The sequence below is a fragment of the Drosophila obscura genome, unplaced genomic scaffold, assembly GCF_018151105.1.
Source record: "Drosophila obscura isolate BZ-5 IFL unplaced genomic scaffold, ASM1815110v1 contig_46, whole genome shotgun sequence".
Lineage (NCBI taxonomy): Eukaryota > Metazoa > Arthropoda > Insecta > Diptera > Drosophilidae > Drosophila > Drosophila obscura.
The window spans coordinates 1,603,879-1,620,454 of NW_024542835.1; the positions used below are offsets into that span (position 1 = coordinate 1,603,879).

The 16,576-nt window shown below is 42.2% G+C and overlaps 4 protein-coding genes across 5 annotated transcripts; 3 read left to right on the forward strand and 1 right to left on the reverse strand.

Annotated features, from left to right (window-relative positions):
• Positions 1-780: 780 nt before the first annotated feature.
• Positions 781-8,132, forward strand: LOC111075818 (carbonic anhydrase). Its single transcript, XM_022369308.2, has 3 exons — positions 781-1,025; positions 6,893-7,051; positions 7,112-8,132. The coding sequence occupies exons 1-3, from the start codon at positions 992-994 to the stop codon at positions 7,729-7,731; spliced, it is 813 nt and encodes a 270-aa protein (XP_022225000.1). The 5' UTR covers positions 781-991; the 3' UTR covers positions 7,732-8,132.
• Positions 8,008-9,913, reverse strand: LOC111075817 (tRNA-specific adenosine deaminase 1). Its single transcript, XM_022369307.2, has 4 exons — positions 8,971-9,913; positions 8,566-8,918; positions 8,368-8,499; positions 8,008-8,307 (listed from the first exon to the last, which is right to left on the reverse strand). Exons 1-2 carry the CDS (start codon positions 9,864-9,866, stop codon positions 8,609-8,611), a joined length of 1,206 nt encoding a protein of 401 aa, XP_022224999.2. The 5' UTR covers positions 9,867-9,913; the 3' UTR covers positions 8,008-8,307; positions 8,368-8,499; positions 8,566-8,608.
• A 674-nt stretch (positions 9,914-10,587) lies between these two features.
• LOC111075789 (STING ER exit protein) lies at positions 10,588-11,721 on the forward strand. Its single transcript, XM_022369276.2, has 4 exons — positions 10,588-10,814; positions 10,869-11,035; positions 11,089-11,403; positions 11,478-11,721. The coding sequence occupies exons 1-4, from the start codon at positions 10,694-10,696 to the stop codon at positions 11,631-11,633; spliced, it is 759 nt and encodes a 252-aa protein (XP_022224968.2). The 5' UTR covers positions 10,588-10,693; the 3' UTR covers positions 11,634-11,721.
• Positions 11,722-12,444: 723 nt separating this feature from the next.
• LOC111075786 (serine protease snake-like) lies at positions 12,445-13,931 on the forward strand. Of its 2 annotated transcripts, XM_022369270.2 has the most exons (4): positions 12,445-12,647; positions 12,825-13,053; positions 13,130-13,722; positions 13,832-13,931. In XM_022369270.2, exons 1-3 carry the CDS (start codon positions 12,563-12,565, stop codon positions 13,689-13,691), a joined length of 876 nt encoding a protein of 291 aa, XP_022224962.2. In that variant the 5' UTR covers positions 12,445-12,562; the 3' UTR covers positions 13,692-13,722; positions 13,832-13,931. The 2 variants fall into 2 exon arrangements, with proteins under 2 accessions (XP_022224962.2, XP_022224963.1); XM_022369271.2 differs by lacking the exon at positions 12,445-12,647 and having other exon boundaries at positions 12,751-13,053; positions 13,130-13,931.
• Positions 13,932-16,576: the final 2,645 nt, after the last annotated feature.

The window sequence follows — 16,576 nt, forward strand, 5'->3', positions numbered from 1 at the left end:
CGAATTATGGATCCCTGTTGCCCTGCTCTCCACCCTCTCCCGAGCTGTCAATTGAGAGACAGAGAGAGCTCAGCTTGAACAGTTTCCCCTCAAAACTGCTGCGATTGAGTGTGTCGCCATCGCCATTCCCCTTTGGGATATATGGGGTATACCTAAATACATCCATATATGTATGTATACTTACATATGTGTGGTTGGATGTGTGTACGTTGTCGAGAGTGCGATCGCGATCACGCTTTAAGTCCCAGGGCACCAACAAAAACAATGCAAAAAAGTTCAGCAACAAAGTCAAAAAAATGATGGCGAGTAATTTAAAAAATGTTCAGCACAGTGGAATCTAACCCACAGAATGTGTATGAAAATCGATCGACTAATCGATCAATATAAGCAGTTCAAATAGGTGCCCGTTACGTCCAGGCTGTAGAAGCAGTTTAGCTAAATATTCACCTCTGTCGGAAGTACTTTGAGCGTGAACGGATTAATATGCACACCACAGTGCCGGACTCAAGTACGAGCAAAGTGGCAAACTATTGAACCCAGCAGCCACTGTCAACAGTTCTAATGACACCTCATGCCTCGCACTGCCCCACAGCTTGGGGTTAAACAGTAGTTTAGTTAACTCACCGCAATTCCCCTCGCGCCTCTCAGCTAGTGACTTTGGTGCTCGCTCTTTTTCTCTCTCTCGCTGTCGCTCGTCGCTCTCTTCGCTTGTGGTGTCGTGAGGTGCGTGCTGTGTGTGGCGGTGCTGTCAAGTTTCAAGTCAGCGGCGCTGCCCCGAGTCGGGCAGTCTACAATCAGCGTACTACCCAAACAGTCGTTGTCGTCTCCCGTCTCCCGTTTCGCGTGGCTCCGTTCCGATTCCCACTTCCGAGTGCTCTATAAAATAATCAGCCAGATCCTTAACAAGAGTCAGACGCGTGCCGGAGTTCGCGAGTGAAGCAGCCCACCAACCCACCAAGTGTCCCTCCAAAAAAGAAGAAGTCCGAGCAAGATGAGCCACCACTGGGGTTACACCGAGGAGAATGGTAAGCCTCCGCGAGCGATCGCCGCTATTTGCTTGTTTGTTTTGACCTGACCGGGTACCGAACCAGCTTTGGGTTTGTTTACCGATTACCGAAAACCACTTCCATTCTCGCTCTTCTCCGCTCGGCCTTCGTGCAGTCAGACAAGTCTGCTTCGTCTTTCCCGCGTCTTACCGCCGAGATGTGTGGAGATTTTTGAGTCATACGCACGCTGTGTCTGCGTGCAACAATCCAGATCAGAGTTTAATGGGAAAGCTGAAGCTGTCGACAGGTTGTGCCCGGGGAATCTGCATTTTCACGCTCCTCTCGCCCTCCCCCTTCCCGCTGCATGGGGAGGCTTGGTTGTAACTGCAAGCGTGCCGTGTAATTGAGGCGTATCTTGATTGAAGACATCTGCTATCTATTAGATCGGCACTTTGGAATTTTTTCCGTTTGCTTGTCTGGCGTATCTGACGAATACGTCATCCCCGAATCAGACAGAATTCTGTAAACGAAATTCCCAACGATAAGATATCGGCTAGATATAGCAGCGCTCAACGGCGTAGGCATTTTTCCCCTGAGGGGATGGGATGGACCTAACCCAATAAAAACCACATCATAATACTCGCACAAGCTGGCAGGTTCCGACACACACGAGTGACTATGCCCTCAATAAATAGCCAATTAGTCAGATAATTAAACGGTTAAAAGTGCTTCAGAGAAATGGTCATAGTCATTGATTTGGCTTATCGTAAGGGTTCAGATTACAAATTAGGCGAAAAAACAATTCTTCTGTGTGCGGTAGACGGGAATACTTCGAGAAGAGAGTGAAAAATCCAGTAGTGATTGCACAATACACGATATTCCGAATGCACTTCATCGCCTTGCACTTCAATTACATGGCTCATAAGCTGAACAAACCCAATGAAAAAGCGGCGATGCAGCGGGCAAACAAACCCCCGAACCGAACCGACCCGATCCGCTCCGATCCGATCCGACTTGGACACGTTCTATTCGCTGGCACTCATGAATAATAGGCAGAACGCAATAATTAAATTGTGGCAGCGGGCTAGGGGCAGGCACCCCGCTGGCTTGGGGGTTTCGCACGAGCTGCGTCTCGTGATCGCCGACGCTCCACGGGTGCTTCCCATTAACCAGTCTCAACTCAACGGTCTTTGGCAAACGAGTTCGACTTTGACGTCGATTCGAGATCTACTTCGATACCGACACCCACACCGACTTCGAGTTCGAATTCTCACTCTCTCTGCTTGCCTTCTCCGTCTCTCTTTCCTGCTTTGAAGGCAGTTCGTTTACTCAAGTCAAGTGCACGTTCTTGGTCTCTTAAGGACACATTGTAGACCGGTTCCACAGTCAGCACTTTGCCAATGTCTTTGCTAATGCCTAACATACGTATCAATGGTACACAAGACTGACGAAGTCGTCAAATAATATACATATAAAGATATGGTTGCCGTATATCAATGCGGGAATTAAACTTCCAATTTTTTGACAATTTCAATTGATTTGCTTAAATGGCGCTGATTGCTCTGATTGATTCGATACTGGTACTGGTAACTTTCCAGTGCAAGAAGCCCCTCCCTCACGCAGCTTCCTCTTTCCGAGCAGTGCGACTCATACATAACATTTTTTGAGATTGCACGATTAGTGCCACAGTTCTTATCAAACCGCTCAGGTTTCCTAACCCCTGACCCTCCAACAGATGTATGTATATATACATTTGTACATATATTCTTCCGATTACGATGGCCCACACACTTCGGGGAGATTTAAGCTCTCGTGTTCACACGAAGATCAATAAAAAGTTCCGACAACATTGGCAACATCAGCTGATCAGCTTGTAAAAGCCAAAGTCAGTGTTTCGTTTTAAGCCTTAAGATAAATTCCCTATCTTTATGGAAACTATTCCGAAACAACGTGGCTATATCTAATGGGAGTGGTTATATTTTATCTAAGGTTCTTGTGTTTATTTTAGTAACAAAGATAACTTTGGGTACGGTGCTAAATCATCTTAATGTCATAGTCAGAATGATCGATGGATTTATAATTTGTTCAATGATATATATATTTGTTGTCTTATCGACGTCCTATGTAGATCTAAATTACCTGGAAATTAATTGACTTGCACTTAAAAAACACGCAAGATATTTGAAATCCAACTTCAAAGTACAATTTTATATCTGCCCGTCAATGGAAGTCGTTAGATTGTTTACCTTATAATCATCATCAGATCAGATCCCAAGCCAGCTATTAAATGCAATATTTATTATGGGACAGACTAAAAGAAAACGATTTCTCACGCAAGGAACGTGCAAGATCCCGCCAGTTTTATATTATTTTTGGCCAGATATAAAGATATAACGCTTGAATTGCCCAACCAAATATTTTATTGGGAAGTGCTAATAAAATTTTGCTGAAAATTTAATTGATATATGTATGTACATAGTAAATATGTGTGTATATAGATGGGGGTGCTAAAAAATACATCAATTTATGAGTTGGAAAATTTTCAGAAAATAAAAAACATTTCACTTTGCCCGCCACACCTTAGAAGTATCAACAGAAATGGCAAGGAATGATTTGAGGAGTCTTTCCATTGGGCCGAATTGCATTTGGGCTCCGTTTCGGTGGATTTAATGACAATTCAATTATTCCATTTGCGGGTTATTGTCACCATTTCATCATTTCATTTCAGAATTTCACATGCAAACAAATAATTACGGCAAATAGGGTTTTGTAGGTGCTGTCGATTGCTGCTTGGAGGGTTGGGGATTGGGATGGGGCCAGCACTTGGACGTTAGATAAATGCCTTGGAAGAGACACAGTTAGACCAATGCTGAGCACTGCTGGGGCTTCTCACAACGAAGGTAGATGGTAAGAATAGTGGAACAAGGCACAAAGCAGTAGACAAGGGTTGTTGCTTTTTAGCCCGGTCAATTGAGTGGGCCTATAAAAAGAAATAAAACACGGGGACCAGACCCCTTCCGACATTACTCGTATATCACCAGAATTGGTCTGACTCATAATTTACGATAAAAGCCCGCTTTTGGGATAGCTACTGGGTACTGGATACTGGAAAGAGGAGGTACTTGCCCCCAAACCAGTTTTGGCAGAAAATTTCCTTACGATCGTCCCCCGGCCAGGCCACTTTTGTCGTGAAAGTCACACGCAACCAACTCATGATTCCATCCATTTCCGATGATTCCCCCAGATATTATCATGCAAGGCTCGCTTAGAATCGCTTAACTCGTAAATTCGTAAATACGTAAATGCTAATTGCAAGTATATATCTGTTTTTTATTTTTATTTTGTTTTGTTTTTAAGTTTTTGTGGCTGTCGAAATGAGCTTTTCGTTATGCATCTCTCTCTCTCTTTTTATTTGCATTCTCTTTCTCTCCTTACTTTTATGGCAAGAAACTTTTTGTGTAAATTTAATGGATGTATTTGGATGACAAAAAGCTTTGTTCGGAATTGTTCTCTGGCTCGTGTAAAATAGAAGGGTGGGTAAAGGAAATCGAGACTGCATCTATCGGGGGAAAAGTTCATATCGCCGAGATTCCAGCGAAAGATCATTATAGAACCCATTTGGCGGACGGCGGACGGGCGTATACTTGCTTCCGGAACAAGTTCTCGAAGACAACTTTCAGCTGGTGCCTGAGCCGGGGCCGTTGGGGGGATAGGATATGGATATTCAATTCAATTGAAAATCATTGGATTCTATCGCAGCATTAATGACCACAATTCGGAGAAATATTTTATTGTTTCGGAAGTAAATTGAAACAAAATAAACTGTAAGTCGCTGGAATATGTTCGGATAAGCAGTCGAGTTTCCCATTGATCGAAAATTAATGGATCGACAGTACTTTGTTTGCCTTTCGGTTATGGATAGAGTTACTTTTCGCAAATTGCAGACGTGTTCTACCCTTCCCTTACCTTCCCTCTTTTTATTTTCCTTTCATTTATTTTTATATTGTTTGCCCAAGTGTGCCGTTTATTATTTTCTTACCCACTCCTACGGGTATTTAGACACCACACTGTCCATTGTTATCAGAGCAGAGACACAGGCTATACATACTACAAGAGAAACGTCGCCCAGGTGATCTTACTTGAAATATTTACAACAGAAGGCAGCAGCACCCAACTTGGTAAACAATCAAAAACAAAAGCTGAGCTGAGCTGAGCTGAGGGATAGAACATCTCTGAGCTAAATAAATAAATAATATATACTACGTACGCCTCTGGTTGAGTAGATACTCATATCTTCACTCGTTTTCTAGCAGGCAAATACTCGCATGATTTCGTATTATAAAAGGAAAGGTGTTAAAAATGGCCGGAAATTTGCACATGCCTGCTAACTTATGAAAGGATCGTGCATGGACCGGACTCGACACGGCCACGGCTCCCTCCAATTCCTCTGCATGACAGGCACGGCGTATACGTGATGTGCATACGTCATGCAGGCCTTTTGTTTGATTTTATGATTCGCACTCCCAAGTTTTCTGTTGACTGTCACAAGGCGAAACGAGCGGATACGGGAGTTAGGAACTTTCCTTTGATAAATGCATTCCACCTGACTTTTTTCTTTATCAATTAAATATAGAACTTTGGCATTCACCGACATTAATGCCAAAAGCTACAGGGCTTTTGACGCTTTGAGCTCAGTCATTTATCATGTGACAAATGAGGCTTTGCCCTGTGTCTTCTGGTTAGATAAGACCCACTGGCAGCCCCTGGCCTTCGGGTCTGCACTTATGTACTTATAAGTCATTTGTTGTTTTGGTTTATGCAACCAACCCTAGAATATTCCCTTCCATCCACTTACCCACCCAAGACATACCACACTCTTGCGGTTTATCTGGAGCGTGCGTCTGCAACGATCCTATCACATGACTACCCACACAACCCGCTTGGCGGTCTCCAGAGTGATTTTACTGGCACGTGACGTTGTTCTCCGAGTCAACATTTGCTCTCACTTTGCGCACGACCGACAGTAATTAAAAAATTCGTATGGTATGAGTACATACTTTTATAAATTATAAACTGCAGCAAACAGGAGAACGAACAGAACGGCAAATACATTTGTTGCCACAGCCGGTTGTTCAGATAAAATTTCTAGGCAAATATTATGAGTATCAGATGAGCCGTTCCGCAGTAAGGACGGACTGTCGAGGCATTTGCATTAATAATATGCTAACTAAATGTTTTAGCAAATAATTCATGGGAGGAAGTGCCTGCCTGATCATAATTTACATACCATTCTGAGCAGTCAGTACTCTCTTCTATTTTATTCCTATACATTCTAAGTTTAAATGCAACAATTTTATACGTGCTCTGTCGACCAACAAATCCCCAATCTTGCAGGTTTAAATCAATTTACTCTCCAAAACGAGAGTTTGCTGATTTGGCAGTGAATGATCATATTATCACAATGTTTATTGTTAATTACAATTTCCATAAATAAAGTCATTGATTTCAGTTCACACAAAGCTCATACGGTTCCCCTAATTTTTAAAATTGAATAGATGGGTGGGCTACAATTCACATATCCTCAAAGAAGGCTTTCATCATAAATGGAGTTCTAAATATTCACATTAAAATGCCAATGCAATGATTTATCACAGTTAAACTTCTGTTTTGTTTGCTGTGGACAAATATTTGGGAAATAGGAAAGGAATTTGATTAGAACCATAATGACCCATAATTATTGTTCAGGGAAGAGTGACAATGACACAAATGGGAATTGAATGAATTGATTTGATTTGATTTATTGTTTCTTATCTACTAACACGTCGCTGGGGGACTTAATGATTTGACTCCACAATTAGTGAACAAATATCTAATGATAGTTCAAATTTGTTCATTGTATTTGCCAGGACCCGCACACTGGGCCAAGGACTATCCACAGGCGTCCGGACATCGCCAGTCGCCCGTGGACATTACGCCCTCCAGCGCCAAGAAGGGGAGTGAGCTGAAAGCCTCCGCACTCAAATGGAAGTATGTGCCAGAGCACACCAAGAGCCTGGTCAATCCCGGTAAGTGGATGCTGGAGAACATCATGCAGGAGCGTAGGCTAATCGAATCAATCTTTAAAGGTTACTGCTGGCGCGTGGATGTGAATGGCACCGAATCGCAGCTGACTGGTGGTCCTCTGGGCGATCAGATTTTCAAGCTGGAGCAGTTCCACTGCCACTGGGGATGCACAGACTCCAAGGGATCTGAGCACACCGTCGATGGAGTGTCCTATGCCGGTGAGCTGCACCTGGTACACTGGAACACCACCAAGTACAAGTCATTCGGTGAGGCAGCCGCTGCTCCCGATGGCCTGGCTGTGCTGGGCGTTTTCCTGCAGGCCGGCAAGCACCATGCCGAGCTGGACAAGGTTAGCAGCCTGCTGCAGTTCGTCCTACACAAGGGCGACCGTGTAACCCTTCCCAATGGCTGCGATCCCGGCCAGCTTCTGCCCAATGTTCACACCTACTGGACTTATGAGGGCTCTCTGACCACACCCCCCTGCTCGGAGTGTGTTATCTGGATCGTGTTCAAGACCCCCATTGAGGTGTCCGACGACCAGCTGAATGCCATGCGCAACCTCAACGCGTACGATGTCAAGGAGGAGTGTCCCTGCAATGAGTTCAACGGCAAGGTCATCAACAACTTCCGCCCACCCCTGCCGCTGGGCAAGCGCGAGCTGCGCGAGATTGGCGGCCATTGAGGTGGATTTGTCGGGGAAATTGGTCAACACAGAGCAGTCTTTGGATAGTCAATGGATTCAAGTCGTATGATTAGTTGTTCGAACCTCGCACCACGCAGCGAGCGTGCACCGTTTAGCGGATAGAATGGGGCTATGCCATGAGCAGGACAAGCACCAGCACATCACATCCCACTGTTCAGTTCTCGTCTTTAGTTCGTACTACTCCCAGCAAGCACACATAATATGTGTCTAACTTTATCTGGTTGCGCGTATGCGTAGCTGTATCTGTAACTTTATCTGTAATGTATTTTCGTTTTTGATTACTTGTTTGTTAAACGTTTGCAAAATGACAATTAGTATAATATTACATATTACATATTATGGTATTACAATCTAAATATAACACACTTGAATGTTGCATATGAAACGAAGGCATATATTTTTTAATTCAATCATACGGGCACCTTTCGCAGAGTTTAGGAATATATGTTCATGTGAATCCTTGGTATTCCGAACCCTTGACTGTAAACATTCCATCAACCGCACATAGGATAATTCCGGTCCCAGTTTGGGTTTCCAGCCTGTTTTAGTGGAGATCTAAGCAGAGATTTTCAAAAAAGAGTGTGAATGGCGACTGACAGTTAGGACTCGACTTACCAGCTAATATCAACACCTTTCTGACTACACATGTGCAATATGAGGGTATTTCAAGTGGTGTCGTTCGACTCGCGTTGTATATGGATTTGTTCAGCCATCAGATAGTATGATTTTTCTATTTTCCGCAATTTTCTGTTGGAAATAAATATAAGATGGCAATTAAAGGGTCAATAAGCTTCCCAAGTTATTGATGCTTACCCGATTGAGGTTTCCATATGAAGGAGATAGACCAATGATTTAGTTATTCAACTTTCGAAGTAAAATTGAGCAGCTCATTGGGCTTGCAGGTCCATTGCAGAAAGTATTCCCGTTTTAATTGGCGCCACGACTGCTGATAGTCCTCACACAAATCCTTGCAGGAAGCGTAAGTCATTTGCTCCAGATCGGGAAGGTTTCTTTGAGACTTCTCACGCAATTCTGCGTGCGACTGTTGCAGATTCAGGAAGTTTAGAAAAAGCTTAAACTTGCTGACGGCTAAGGCAGCTTGAGCGGATCCTAGTTTTTTTTTTGTCACTCCTTGTCGCTTGCCATTCACGGAGATCTCATAGGGCCTGTAGGCAAATAGAGGTGAGACAGCTTTCAAAAGCAAAAATAAGAACCTACCTGAGATCATCTGGCACATGCGACCAAACCAACCCATTGGGCGAGGGCTGCCAGTCACCGCGTTGTGAATACTCAAAGGGAAGACCGCCATCGATGCGTATTTGTGGCTGTTGGGGTTGGAATCGCGTGTTCTTAGAGACCCGCCCTTGCCAGCGCTTGTAGATGGCCCGCTCCAGGGACTCCTGATGCGCCTCACTGCAGCAAAAGTTGAGAGTGCTGAAGTATATGGGCTTTGAGAGCAAGGAGTCGATCAGAGCGCCCTGGACACCAAGCACGCTCCAGCGGGCTAGCTTATCACTACATGACATGGACAAAGTGCGCACACCACGTCCGGGCTTGGTGCGCAGGGCTCCCGGCGTCTGATGCATGTCATCGGATGATGTCATGGCTTCAGACACTTGGCCAGCTATCAGCTTGCCGCCAGTGTAGACCATCTCAGAGTTCTCGTCCAGTCGCTGACGCTTTGCCCTTTGGTCATCTCCCCTTTCTATGGACTCATCCACAATACAAGCGTCCCCACATGGCGTCTGACTGCTGAAGAAATGATACTCCACGTGTTCACTGAGGTCAAAGGAACCACGCTTGGCTTCCCAATGGAAGATACGGTCGTGCTTCATTTCGTGGTAAAGATACCGAAGGAAGGCTCGGCGAGCCAATACTTCAGCATGGGAGTCGTTCAAAATGAATCCTTTCGGGCACTGTCTGGTGTAACCAATGCACTTTGTTCCACATCCAAGAGCCACCACCCGACTATATCTCGTTTGACGGTTGTGCTCCACAACACATGCCAAAACAGTCCATTGGTTGGCCGAGGGCTTGCCGGTTTTTGGCAATGATTTAAATTTGTCATAGCAAAGGTTTGCTATATCCTGAATTGATGGATTTGTATGACACATTTTTTACTTCTAAAGTTGCGTGAACTACCTTTTTACTCTTCGTAGACTTACTCTTCGTGAGTTGGTTTGCTGGGTATATTATCTAGACTGACTAAGCAAGTATTTTATTTGGATGGAATATTTAGTTTACGAAGTACACTATTTATAAGTAGAAAAATTAAAATTAAATACTCCAAATTAATATTTTGTGGCAGCTGTGACTAAAATTTTTTTAATTATTGCGACAAGTAACAGCTGCTCGCCAACCCAGCCCTTGTTGCCGCACTAGAGCTGGAGAAACATCTATGTTAACATCGATATCATCGATTTTTCTCAAACATCGATGTTTTTAGTTAAATAGAATAATTAAAAAATTTTATATTTTAGTGATTAAAAAGTTGATTTTTAATTGTATATACTAAATAATATACATATATGGAGCTGTATATACACTTTTTATATACATAAATTCCCATTTTCAATTCAACCAAGGGCTCCTTCTAGACGGCTTGATGAAATTTTGATTTGCCACGCTTATTATAATAGTTTATTGAAAAAATAATTGTACCCCCACGAATACCTAAGAATAGATTGTTTATTGTTGTTTATAGTTCTTTTCTTCGAACCAAATAACTACGTTTTCGACCATTTTTTGTTGCTATATTCTTATAAAAGTTTTTTAAAAACCCTTCGAGACATAATGGGTTAAGCTACACAACAATTTTAAAAACATCGATGTTTCTCCAGCTCTATGCCGCACAGCTGAGCGAACAACAACAACTCAATATTCATAAACTAAACTAAAATTTGATTAGTTAGCACACGTTTGATAAAAAACAACTAAAAAAATGCCGAAAGTTGTTTCTCGCAGTATCGTGTGTTCCGATTCAAAGGATCAGGAGGAGTACAGTGAAGAAAAGCCGCTCAACATATACTACTGCCTATGCAATAAGATGGCTTTGATTTTGGGTTCGTATAATTAATTTTCTCGAAGCAAGTTAGACGCTAATCTCGTTTCAAAAGATTGCACCCTAGATCAATTGCCACTGCGAGAAGTAGACAATGCCAGAGTAATAAATGCCAACGAGCACGCCAACAAGCTGACCTACAATCCAACTCCAAAAGTGCTCTACATACGCCGCAAGGGTAGGGGGGCAGGCAACGCCATAGAGAAACAGTTCCGGTATAAGGTACGGATTAAAATCATTTAAAACCATTTTCTCACTCTATTTTTACGTGGCAGTGCCGCAGCTGCGATCTTCCACTTTACTACCGCCATAATCCGGACTCCCATGTCACCTTCGTGATTTTCAATGCACTGGTAAACGCCAAGAACGATCAGCCGTTGGCTCAGCTTCTGGGCGCAGAAGCAAGGAGCAAAGCGAAGCTTGCGCCTGCTGCCCCAGCGCAAAGTGCGTCGACAGCTGTAGGTGAGGACTCCGGTATAGTGGATGCCAGTGGAAAGAAAGTAATGGTCACGCGGCACACAAAGAATATGGGCAAGTTCAGCTCGGTGACAGTGTCCACCATAGACGAAGAAGAGGACGAAATTGAAGCGGTAAGCCAAGCAACTAAATGGTCTCGAATACCCACGACATACAAATATTCCACCTCTATATTTATATTTCACAGCGCGAGATTGCCGATAGCTATGCCAACAACGCACGCATCATTGAGAAGCAGCTGCAACGCAAAGGGGGGAAACTAAGCGACGTGGGTGTCAGAGGAAAGACGGAGGACGCGCCTCCTCCGCAGAAAAAACAGCGTGGCACGCTGCTGGAGCGATAGCTACATATTTTTATAAAATATCTCTGTAGAATGCATATGTATGGTATACAGAAGATTATGCTGATAAGAGTCCAAATAAAACTCGGACATTTAAATAATTTCGATCAGTGTTCGTTGGGCATCGACCCTAAAGAATCTCGAATCACAGATTTGAGAAGAGTTCCGGCTTTACTGCTGTACATAGTCTTTATTAGTATAGCATTTTAAAAGCCACCTCGTTTGGAGAGTGTGGTTCAGATCCGCGATTTATAAAGAACACGTTGACAAAGCCACAGTGAGGGCATAGAACACGGGACGTTGCATCGTTTTATTCCAGATTTCCCTTCTCGAAAACGTGTCTCATTCGGTTTGTTGTGCGCGGAGAATTGTAAAAAGCTGTGATGGGCCGGAAGTGGTTTCGCACGGATTTTTTCTTGGCCTTGACCAGATTTTAGAGCTCGTTCGACTCGAGCTTCTGCCAGCTTAATTTTATTCGGAGTTTTTGCTAAATATATCTGCCAGCTTCTAGGCGCAATTTCTTGACGGTATCAACATCCAAGGGGATGAGAGAATAGTTTGTGTTGCTGGTTTGCGACGAAACCTTTTTGCACCCACTAAATTTGTAATCATTTCAAAAACATTATCTAATGTTTCTAATTTGTATTCATTAATTAAGGATCTACCCGAAAAGATAGATTTTTGAAAGATTGTGGAGAAATAAGATGTAGGTTATTTTAATAACTATTTTATTCAAACATCGTTTTTATTTTAGGTATATCGTAGATGTTCAGTTTCTGTTCAACGACAAAATGCTCTTCAAACTGGTTATTTTGTTAATATTTTGTGTGCTCGAACGGAATCCAGCTGAAGCTCGTTCCAGCTCGTACACTCCATGCGATCCACTTTCTGAAAAATGTGTATCATTTCGAAACTGTATTAATTCAAATAATATGAGGAATATCAAACATTGTGCTAGTAGATCATTATGCTGTCCGGTACCAAAAAGACCGAAAGCAGACACTCCATCCTCAAAAGGTTAGTATATGTATATGTACCAAAATAAAAGATTAACTTTAGGATGAAAAATGGAATGTCGCCACCATGGGAACTGATCAAAGGAACCATTGGTGTAACCGAACAGATTTCAACTAAACTAGTCTGATATATTTATTTGTTTTTTTTCTTTAACTGATGAACTCAACTCAAACTCAGCATGTCTAAATTACGCAAACGACAGGACTTTTTGTCAGACCCATTTGTATATATCCCGTTCGAACGAAACAAATCGACATGAGTTACAATACATGGCGCATATAGGACAAAAGGACGAAACGGGCTTTAACTATACCTGGGATTGCGGGGGCACCGTGATACATAGTAAATTTGTTCTAACTGCGGCCCACTGTGTCATTCGTGAACGTTTAGTTGGTACAAAAGAGAAGTAAGTACATTTAGATCAACATCGTTATATCCAAATGTACATAATTATGTATTAAATAACGAAAATATTTTCTTAGAGATTTAGTGGTGCGCCTAGGAGCCCATAATACCACTGACGGCGATGTATATGAAGTAGCTAATAAAATCCCGCACCCCGACTATGATGAAAAAACCTATGCGAACGATATAGCTTTATTGGAATTGACTAAAACAGTCGTCTTTAACGACCAAGTTAGGCCAGCCTGCTTAACAACATCTAGTGGGGAAGAGTATGATAATATGACAGTCTCTGGATGGGGACGATATAGCCGAAATAAAGCCAATGACCAAGCCCCTGAGTTGCGCAAGGCTGAATTAAAACTGTTTAAGTTTTCCGAGTGCCCTGATGTGCCACAGGAAATGTATATTTGCGCTGGTGGAGACAAAAATGGAAGCGATTCATGCGACGGAGATTCTGGAGGACCACTGGCAAGATGGCATCAGGAATGGGGCTCGTGCTTGGGACAGGTATTCGCCGTTGTTTCTCGTGGATCATATTGTCACACTACATCTCCACGTTCCAAGTACACTAAAGTTTTTTATTATCTTCAATGGATTGAGAACGTAGTATGGCCTGTCACCAGAGAAAATACTGATTAATTACGCGTTTGACCAGACGCCAATATTGTATGTATGTATGTATAAGACCATATCTGCGAGAAAACGACAGAAAATGTGCGTGCAGTTCTCGAAAATAAATAATTCTGCTTATTTTTTTGGTTCGGACTATCACAATTAAGGGAGGACTACTTTCGCTGTGACTGATGTTATTGGAGATCGCATATTAATGAATATAAAGTAACATAAATAATGCAGAAATAAACGCCTAGAAGCTAAGGACTCGCTTCCTCGTTCTATTTACGTTCTATAAATTAAATGGCAAATATTATAATTGCATATGGTTTGAAACTTGCTAGGTAGGCTTGCTAGATATCAAATCTATCTCGTTCACCAAGTTCTTTGTTTATTAATATGGAATCTTGTAAATAACCATCTATGATTTCCACCAAAGGATTAGCAAATAAAATATCTTGTATATCTGTACCCTTTGTTCGCTCATCCAGGTACGAATACTATTCACTAAGTGCACATTGTCTAACAAATCGCAATCTTGTGTACTAAAATTTTTTAGTTCCGACAAGGAGGCTACGTAGAGCTCCTTTGAGTGCTGAAACATTGCAAAGATGTTTACCCGTGCAACAAAACGGCTCGCTCTTATAGCTCTTGGCTATTTTTAGTTGTATTATTTTCACAAAACGTTGACTTTTTTCGCGACTGTTAACAACTGCACAGCAGCAGCTGTAACGTGTTATTTTCCAAAAATTTCCGAACTCGAGGGCGTACTTAGGGCTGTCACAAATTGCCTATTTCATGTTTAAATTCTTATTTATATAAATAATTCAATAAAATATTCGTGCTATTGAATTTAAATGCGATTTCAGCTGTTGGTTCCACTATGGTTGCATCAAAATTTTAGATTCTAAAATTTAGGGGGAAACATCGATGGTATCGATAGTGACAGTAGGAGAGAACACTAGAGGTGGAGAAACATCGATGTATCGATGTTTTAAAATTTTTGGAAACATCGATGTTTTATGGCGACTATCGATGTTTTTGCAAGGTAAGTAAAGTAAGGGAAGCGCAGAAGGTATGTGCAAAAATAAATTTATAAATTGAATTATTAACTGTATATAGATGTTTTCAGGTATTCAACTTGTGGTGTAGGCAACGTCGGTGGATGTGTGGCAACATCGTGCGAGTCCGAAAGGTCTTTCAACAAGGCTGGACAGATCATATCGGACCGTCGCACCAGACTTAATTCAATAAAAAAGTTGATGTCGTAGCTAAACTCATGTATCAATAAGAACCAAACCATGTTCTGTTAAACCACTAACCATACAGTATATAGATGTGCCAGTTCATACAACGAAAGGGGCGCAGTTGAGTTTGCAGCGTACGTTCCCAGATCTTCGGCTTTGGGAATGGCCGCGTTGGGCTCATGACGTCACACGAGCCGACTGGCAGCAAGCATGCATGTGTTGTGTACGTGTACACTCCAAAATATATGATTGTATGCATAGAATAATTTTTAGCTGCCGAAACCGATCGGTTTGTTCGTCGGTCGACTTTGTTCGAGATTTCAGTTTACGTAAACGTGTGTGTGTGTGGTCACCAGGATGTGACTAATGGGGAGAGGGACAGTGCGGTTCGTTCTAGCAGGGCGGGCACAGAGGAAAGAAAACTTTTGATAAATTTAAAAACAAACGAGAAGGAACGTGTGAGTCGCTTCTGGGGACGCGACTCTACTTATACCCGTACTCAGTCAGTATATACATTTTTGAGCTTATGATTTTTAAGAATTTTAGAAAAAAAAATTTTACATTTTACATTTTTTTGCTACATATGATATCTACATCTACAAATACAATGTATATTCTACATCTAACATGTAGATTGTACATGTTCCAATTAGATTCTACATCTCCTCCGCTAGGGGTTGCTCGCGCACTGAACGCGGCAGAATGTGCGAACGAGAAGGAAAATGAGATGCGTTGTCGTGGGCGGGAGGGGGAGGGGAAGCAACTGAAAATTAATTTCTTCATTCTGGCTATAATTATGATCCGATCTAGTTCATATTTGGCAATCTGGTAGATATGGGCATTCTCTACGATACTGCGTTTTTAGTTTTATCGTATCTTTAAAATTGTGCCTGCCACAGATTTTCGTCCTTTGTGGGGGCGGAAGGGGGCGGGGCGAAATTCTGAAATACACTTGTAGCAGTGTGATATCACATAAGTCTGGAAACCAAATTTGGTTTCGCTAGCTCTTATAGTCTCTGAGATCCAGGCGCTCATCGAGACGGACAGACGGACGGACGGGCGGACGGACGGACGGACGGACGGACGGACGGACGGACGGACAGACAGACATGGCTATAACGACTCGGCTATTGATGCTGATCAAGAATATATATACTTTATGGGGTCGGAAAATTTTCCTTCTCTGCGTTGCACACATCCACTTTTACCACAAATCTAATATACCCCTTAACTCTTTTTTGAGTACGGGTATAAAAACCCGAGTGGTTCTTGCGAGTCTTGAGTCGAACAGGTACATATCTTGGCGAGTCTTTTGTTTTTGGCGCAAATGCACTGCTGATCTACTGAGAGCATTGTTAACAAATTGAAAAATATTTTAATTAACTCATCTTAGTTTAAAGGCGATTCAGTTGAAGTGCCCGGAATGACCACGACGACCTTACGAACATGAGCAAATCAAAAAAACTAAAAAGGTTCTGTGGAAAAAAGAACACACAGCACAAAAATGTGAATATGTATACATTTTTATAAGAAAACAATAAATAAAAGAAATTTAATATTTTAAAACAGAATTTACCCATGCCTTTTTCATCAAAATATCAAAATTTGTACTTAAATACATCACTTATTAGGGCCTTACTTTTTAAGGGAAATTCATCGCTTATT

Excerpts from the sequence above, each read along its gene's own strand:
- LOC111075818 (XM_022369308.2), top strand. The coding sequence starts at position 992 with ATGAGCCACCACTGGGGTTACACCGAGGAGAATG. Across the intron at positions 1,026-6,892 it reads GGGTTACACCGAGGAGAATG|GACCCGCACACTGGGCCAAG; the intron begins GTAAGCCTCCGC and ends TGTATTTGCCAG. Across the intron at positions 7,052-7,111 it reads CAAGAGCCTGGTCAATCCCG|GTTACTGCTGGCGCGTGGAT; the intron begins GTAAGTGGATGC and ends CAATCTTTAAAG.
- LOC111075817 (XM_022369307.2), bottom strand. The coding sequence starts at position 9,866 with ATGTGTCATACAAATCCATCAATTCAGGATATAGCAAACCTTTGCTAT. Across the intron at positions 8,919-8,970 it reads CATGTGCCAGATGATCTCAG|GCCCTATGAGATCTCCGTGA; the intron begins GTAGGTTCTTAT and ends ATTTGCCTACAG.
- LOC111075789 (XM_022369276.2), top strand. The coding sequence starts at position 10,694 with ATGCCGAAAGTTGTTTCTCGCAGTATCGTGTGTTCCGATTCAAAGGAT. Across the intron at positions 10,815-10,868 it reads TAAGATGGCTTTGATTTTGG|ATTGCACCCTAGATCAATTG; the intron begins GTTCGTATAATT and ends TCGTTTCAAAAG. Across the intron at positions 11,404-11,477 it reads AAGAGGACGAAATTGAAGCG|CGCGAGATTGCCGATAGCTA; the intron begins GTAAGCCAAGCA and ends TATATTTCACAG.
- LOC111075786 (XM_022369270.2), top strand. The coding sequence starts at position 12,563 with ATGAGGAATATCAAACATTGTGCTAGTAGATCATTATGCTGTCCGGTA. Across the intron at positions 12,648-12,824 it reads AGACACTCCATCCTCAAAAG|CATGTCTAAATTACGCAAAC; the intron begins GTTAGTATATGT and ends ACTCAAACTCAG. Across the intron at positions 13,054-13,129 it reads TTAGTTGGTACAAAAGAGAA|AGATTTAGTGGTGCGCCTAG; the intron begins GTAAGTACATTT and ends ATATTTTCTTAG.